A 7,275-nucleotide genomic window follows, 5' to 3' on the forward strand; every position below is an offset into this window, starting at 1 on the left:
ATGGCATTCCTTTGGCTCTTGTCATGCCTTGCCCTGCTTGGGGGTACACTTGGTAAGTTAGAAAATGCCTAAGTTAACATTTTATTTTCTATAGTAATTTCTTAGATTGAATAATAATAATTTCTTAATATTTAGGCTGTGGTGTGCCAAGTATCAAACCTGTTATTACTGGCTATGCAAGAATTGTGAACGGTGAGAATGCCGTTTCTGGTTCCTGGCCATGGCAAGTGTCTCTTCAGGTACTGTGAAAACATTTAACATACCTAGTTTAAATGATTCCAAAGATATATCTAATAATAATTGTAATCCCGTACTACTTGTTCACACTAACATCATCGTTTTAGTGCAAGGCATCTTTAAAAAATACTAATGAATCCTGATGGATTGCATTGACTCATAATGGTCCTATTAGCGGTGATGTGCCATTTGAGAACAGGTGACCACTGAGGCCAGTGATTGACCACAGTGGTCCTGAGACCAAGCCACATTGACCCTGTCAGAAATCCATCAGGAAAGGAGCCAGTGGGACTGTGAACAGTTAAAGGAGTTAAGCCATGGTTAATGTAAAAATGAAAATCCGACATCATATAGTACATGACGATATCTTTCTAATGAAACTAGAACCAGCCCTGTACCTCACACGGATCCAGAGATCTCTAGATTCACTGCCCCAATTGCTCTGCTAGATTATCTTCAGCCTGCCAGCTCAGGGGGCCTGTCCTTTCTGTAACTGCCACAGCTTCTAACATAACATATGGCTGGTGGCAGTTAAAGATTTAAACTGAGCACGTTCGACCCCAAAAAAATAAGGAAAAGAACAAACAGCATGTGGCAGGTATACAGATACATTATATTTAATAGCCCACTGGCCATACTACATTTTTATTACATACAATTACAAAAGTATTCATATCCAGGTTTGATGCTGGTAGAATATGCTTCATGACACAAGCCCTTTAAGTGTATTTTTAAATTTATTTGACAGACATTTCAGGCAGAGACTAAGTTGGCTTCTAGGTGGACTAAGGACTTGTGTGTCTAAGAGCTTAAGTGCATGGCCATATTTTCTTCAGTGTATCTTTTTTTCAAGGATAGTGCACACTGACCAATTCATTTCTATGGGGCGATACACACATCTGTTTTCTAATGGTGCAGCATGTCCAATCTGCATCTCAGTGCAGTTCCTATTCTTTTCTGTGTTTGTGGATGAACAATGGCCCTTTCTATTGATGAGAGTAAGATAAGAACTTCACATGAAAGGTATCAACTTTCACAGATCCATTGTTTGTAGACTGAAAATAAGACACTGTCATGCGTAATAATACCTAATGCAAAGTCCAAATATAGCACAAATTTCCCTACAAAAAAATTGTCCCAAATCAGAAGATTTTTTGAGCTATGGATTTGCAGTTTATGTTACCGTACACTACTATGCATTGAGAAGGGTGAGATTCTTGGTGAAAATTATCAAGAAAGAGCTTGCTACATATTTTTAAATCTGCAAATCATCATGCAGTATTTCCATACTGATTTTATCCGTGGCATTGAAAACTCCATCCACATAAATTGTACTGTAAACTGGGCCACAAATCTATCACAATTCTACCATGTCTGAACATAGCACAAGTAGTTCTAATGTGAGTGAAAACTGTAAAATGACCCTTTCTGGGTTATTAGAAAACAATACATTGACTCATATTTCTGTACCCTACAGGACTACACTGGATTTCACTTCTGTGGTGGTTCTCTGATCAACAGTCTCTGGGTTGTCACTGCTGCCCACTGTGGAGTCACGTAAGTATTTTATATTAGTTGACTTTATAGCATTTCATATGCCAGCATTTTCAAGTTTAGAGCAACTCTGGAATTCCATCAAAGTTTATTAAACTTGTGGAAAAGAGTATGTTGTATTATTTTTCTGTGTCATTGACGTGGTACCTCAGAGTAAAACCATGAATATCTGTGACTCTCTGGTACACAGAACCTCCCACCGTGTAATTCTGGGTGAATTTGACCGTTCCTCCTCTGCTGAGCCTATTCAAACCAAGACCATTTCCAGGGTAAGCTACACTAAAATGGCTAAAGAAACACAAACATAAACTTACATATGGAAATATATCACAAATGCCATGAATGTTTTGACACATCATTTGTAAATGGAAATCAGATGTAATTGAAAGTGCTAACTACATATATAACTGATGTGGTCTTTTAACAGGTCTTCAGACACCCCAGCTACAACTCCTTTACCATTGCAAATGATATCACTCTCCTGAAGCTCACCAGTGCTGCTACATTCAACAGCCGGGTCTCCCCTGTGTGCGTTGCTGCTGGTGTTGATGTATTCAATGGAGGAGAGAGATGTGTTACTACTGGATGGGGCTATGTAAATGCTGCATGTAAGTTTCCATAATTACAGACAGCACTATAAGTATATAGGAAACATTAGGGCAGATTTATCAAAGCATTTACACCTGCTTTCTGGTGTGTGTATAAGCAAAAAAATAGGACATTCAGGCTGAAATCAACCTGTAACCAACCCTGTTGCACATGCTTGCTAGAGATGAGCAATTTTTGTTTCGAGTAAAAATTGATTCTACACAAATAAGAAAGAAAGACAGAAAGAAGGAAAGACTCCTTGAAAGGAGACATGCAAATCAGCCTTTCTTCCAAAAGGAAGGAGTATTAAACATCTCTGTATAACACTCCTCTGGAAAAGAGAGGTGTGCATATCTTTGGGTTTCTGGGAAAGATATTAGAATTAGCTTTCCTTCCAAAAATGAAAAGAAAGCTAAGCCTCTCTGATGCCATCAGATGTAAGTGATATATTGCATATATTTTCCCCAGAAACCCAGAGGAGCATTGTCTGGCCTACATGAGTACTCAAGTGCTCTCCATATCAATCAAGGCCTCTCAGGAAGCTAAGCTATGGTAATTCTTTCTGTTCAGCCATAATAAAAAAAAGAGCTCTTTCTTATCTCTGATTAACCTGAAATGAAATCTTAAGAATTTTTGGTTTGTTCATTTGATTCACACTCAGCTCTAATGCTTGCCAATTATTATTTTATAAACAAAGGTGTGTTAGGGCTCTTTCACACTTGCGTTCTTTTCTTCCGGCATAGAGTTCCGTCGTCGGGGCTCTATGCCGGAAGAATCCTGATCAGTTTTATCCTAATGCATTCTGAATGGAGAGAAATACATTCAGGATGCATCAGGATGTCTTCAGTTCCGGACCGGAACGTTTTTTGGCCGGAGAAAATACTGCAGCATGCAAAATCCTGAACACTTGCCGCAAGGCCGGATCCGGAATTAATGCCCTTTGAAAGGCATTAATCCGGATCCGGCCTTAAGCTAAACGTTGTTTCGGCGCATTGCCGGATCCGACGTTTTGCTTTTTCTGAATGGTTACCATGGCTGCCAGGTCCTGGTTGCCATGGTAAAGTGTAGTGGGGAGCGGGGGAGCAGTATACTTACCGTCCGTGTGGCTCCCCGGGCGCTCCAGAGTGACTTCAGGGCGCCCCATGCGCATGGATGACGTGATCGCATGGACACGTCATCCATGCGCATGGGGCGCTCTGACGTCATTCTGGAGCTCCCCGGGAGCCGCACGGACTGTAAGTATACTGCTCCCCCGCTCCCCACTACTACTATGGCAACCAGGACTTTATTAGCGTCCTGGCTGCCATAGTAACACTGAAAGCATTTTGAAGACGGATCCGTCTTCAAATGCTTTCAGTTCACTTGCGTTTTTCCGGATCCGGCGTGTAATTCCGGCAAATGGAGTACACGCCGGATCCGGACAACGCAAGTGTGAAAGAGCCCTTAGACGCAAAACATATTAATCTGTCACATACTGCACATGGAGAGACGCAGAAGAATTGCTAATAATTATAGTATTCTTACATCAATTTATTGACAATGTCATTACTATTTCTACAAACTACTTCACTAATCAATAGCTATATTTAATGTAAGGAAGAATTTGTTAACCGGTTATGGACTCTCACTAAGCAAAAGGTGCCAAATTGTGCAAAAAGCTGAGATCATAACATGAGCTAAATGTAAAATAGATGGTATTTTGCTCCTATGTAGACAGGTTTGAAAAATCAAGACAATAGAAATAATGTAATTCATAATGACAAGCTAGTTATTATATATATATTCATCTCCATTTTCCATTAATTCTTGTGGAACACCTAAAGGGTTAACAGAGTTTGTAAAATCAGTTTTGAATACCTTCAGGGATGTAGTTTCTAAAATGGGGTCATTTTTGGGTGGTTTCTATTATGTAAGCCTCACAAAGTGACTTCAGACCTGAACTGGTCCTTAAAAAGTGGGTTTTGGAAATTTTCTGAGAAATTTCAAGATTTGCTTCTAAACTTCTAAGCCTTCTAACGTCCCCCAAAAATAAAATGGCATTCACAAAATGATCCAAACATGAAGTACTGTAGATATATGGGGAATGTAAAGTAACGATTTTTGGAGGTATTACTATGTATTATAAAAGTAGAGAAATTGAAATTGGGAAATTTTTCAAAATTTTTGGTAAATCTGGTATTCTTTATAAATAAAAATGATTTTTTTTTTACAAAGTTTTACCACTGTCATGAAGTACAATATGTGATTAGAAAACAATCTAAGAATGGCCTTGATAAGTAAAAGCGTTTCAAAGTTAACACTGATGGCCTGGTCATTAAGGTGAAATATGGCAGGGTCCTTAAGGGGTTAAATAATTACTTCATATTGTTTTTTTAATTTGTTTTGCCCAGTTTTTTCTACAAATAAAAAAAAAAAAAGCCCTATGTGAGATGATTACAAAGCATAAATAATTTAGGTAGCCCAACAAATAAAAAAGTTAAGTCTTTCAGACGAGCATGTCTTTTGCGGAAATCATGCTCTGTGTACAGAATAATGCCGTGTGCTCCTGCAAAACTAGCAGTGTCCATAAGATGGAGTGTGATTTCCACACAGGACACACTCGTCTGAAAGAGGCCTTAGGGCCGGTTAACTGCCACACTTCTCAGATCTACAGTAGTTATTAGGGTTAAGCTTAATATCAGTTCCTTTATTATGCCTTTGTTTTTCTTAGCACAAGTAACTCCAAGCAAACTGCAGCAGGTCGCTCTGCCTCTTTTGACCACTACTGACTGTCAGAGATATTGGGGAAGCAATATCCTGAGCACCATGATCTGTGCTGGAGCATCTGGGGTCTCCTCATGCATGGTATGATATCATAAGAAGCTTTTGGTACTCCTACCTAAGACATTGTCATTGTGAATTAATAGAATTAGGCCTTTTACATGTGTAATTTCTATTTCTCACCCTATAAAACTAGTCAATCAATGATAGTATGCTAGGGAATAATAGGCCCTACAGAGTAGTATGGGTGTTATAATTATATTACAACTCTGTACAACCTGGAGTAATATGCCTGTGTACAGTACATGAGGCCTTTTCCAAAGCTTGTTGATCTCCCAGATAGGAATCTGATCCCACCATGGGCACTATATATACAACACCTGCATTGAGCCATAATGTGGCAATGTACATGATATTTTGCTAAATGAATTCCCAAGAGACACCGGGACATGAATAAATATGTAGGATGCTCACATTTTCTTTGAATTCTTCTATAGGGTGACTCTGGTGGACCTCTTGTATGCCAGAGAAATGGAGCTTGGACCTTGGCTGGCATTGTGTCCTGGGGAAGCTCTACCTGCTCTACATCTACTCCTGCTGTATACGCTCGTGTGACAGCTCTTAGAGCCTGGTTGGACCAGACAGTTGCTGCTAACTAAATGTATCTCTATGAATATTAGTCATTAATAAAGTTACTATAAAAAATTATATTTTGTAACATCTAAGTGTATATGTAAAAACACATATTGTGGCAAAACATGTACTGGGGTGTAACTACAACTGAGTGGGCCTCACAGCAAATGTTTGAATGGGGCCCTGCCCTACCAGCAATTCCCCGCAACTTCCTCCCATGCAACCCTTTCTGCAACTGTCTAACCTGATCGTAAGTGAGGGTAGCCATCCTTCTCCTCTTGTACTTTAAGTCACAAAATAAAAATACTCATCAGTAGGGATGAGCGAACCCGAACTGTATAGTTCGGGTTCGTACCGAATTTTGGGGTGTCCGTGACACGGACCCGAACCCGAACATTTTCGTAAAAGTTCGGGTTCTGTGTTCGGCGCTTTCCTGGCGCTTTTTGAAAGGCTGCAAAGCAGCCAATCAACAAGCGTCATACTACTTGGCGCAAGAGGCCATCACAGCCATGCCTACTATTGGCATGGCTATGATTGGCCAGTGCACCATGTGACCCAGCCTCTATTTAAGCTGGAGTCACGTAGCGCCGCACGTCACTCTGCTATGATCAGTATAGGGAGAGGTTGCAGCTGCGACGTTAGGGCGAGATTAGGCAGATTAACTCCTCCAAAAGACTTCATTCTGTGATCGATCTGCAGCTGTGGATCATTGAAGTGCTATTATTGACTTGCTCACTTTTTTGAGGCTGCCCAGAGCGTTTTTAGATCACTTTTTTTCTGGGGTGATCGGCGGCCATTTTGTGACTTGTGGTGCGCCAGCACGAGCTATTACCAAGTGTATTTAACCATCGATAGTGTGGTTATTTTGTGCTATATCCTACATCAGCTGCAGGCTGAGCCTGTGTCACCGAAGTGCATTTAACCATCAACAGTCTGGTTATTTTTTGGCCATATACTACATCAGCTGCAGGCTGATCCTGTGTCACCCAAGTGCATTTAACCATCAACAGTCTGATTATTTTTTGGCCATATACTACATCAGGTGCAGGCTGAGCCTGTGTCACCCAAGTGCATTTGACCATCAACAGTGTGGTTATTTTTTGGCCATATATTACATCAGGGGCAAGTTGAGCCTGTCACCCAGCGCCTAAAAAATAGACCTGACATTTCTATTCAACCAAATCTGCACAGTTTTAGCTGGTCAAGTTATTTGTAGTGACCGTAAAAGCAGACTTTTTGTTCTGGGTTGAAAAAGCATTCCCAAATTTGCCATTCTGAAAATAACTAGTTTGTGGTATTTGAGGCCTACTTGAAATCTATCCCAAAAAGAAAATCTTACATTGAAGGTATTGATAGTGTCATTCAGAAAAACCTAAGACACACGCTAGCGTGCTGATAGAAGTGTCATTCTGTGATTAAACCTATAACTGTCACACAGCGCAAAAAAAAACAGGTCTCACATCTCTATTCAACCAAATCTGCACAGTTTTAGCTGGTCAAGTT

At 40.2% G+C, this 7,275-nt stretch overlaps 1 protein-coding gene across 1 annotated transcript; it reads left to right on the forward strand.

The window, feature by feature from the left end:
* LOC120980406 (chymotrypsinogen A-like) lies at positions 1-5,798 on the forward strand. Its single transcript, XM_040409500.1, has 7 exons — positions 1-52; positions 136-239; positions 1,715-1,794; positions 1,982-2,060; positions 2,219-2,399; positions 5,090-5,223; positions 5,637-5,798. The coding sequence occupies exons 1-7, from the start codon at positions 1-3 to the stop codon at positions 5,796-5,798; spliced, it is 792 nt and encodes a 263-aa protein (XP_040265434.1).
* Positions 5,799-7,275: the final 1,477 nt, after the last annotated feature.

The sequence above is a fragment of the Bufo bufo genome, chromosome 10 (genome assembly GCF_905171765.1).
Source record: "Bufo bufo chromosome 10, aBufBuf1.1, whole genome shotgun sequence".
Lineage (NCBI taxonomy): Eukaryota > Metazoa > Chordata > Amphibia > Anura > Bufonidae > Bufo > Bufo bufo.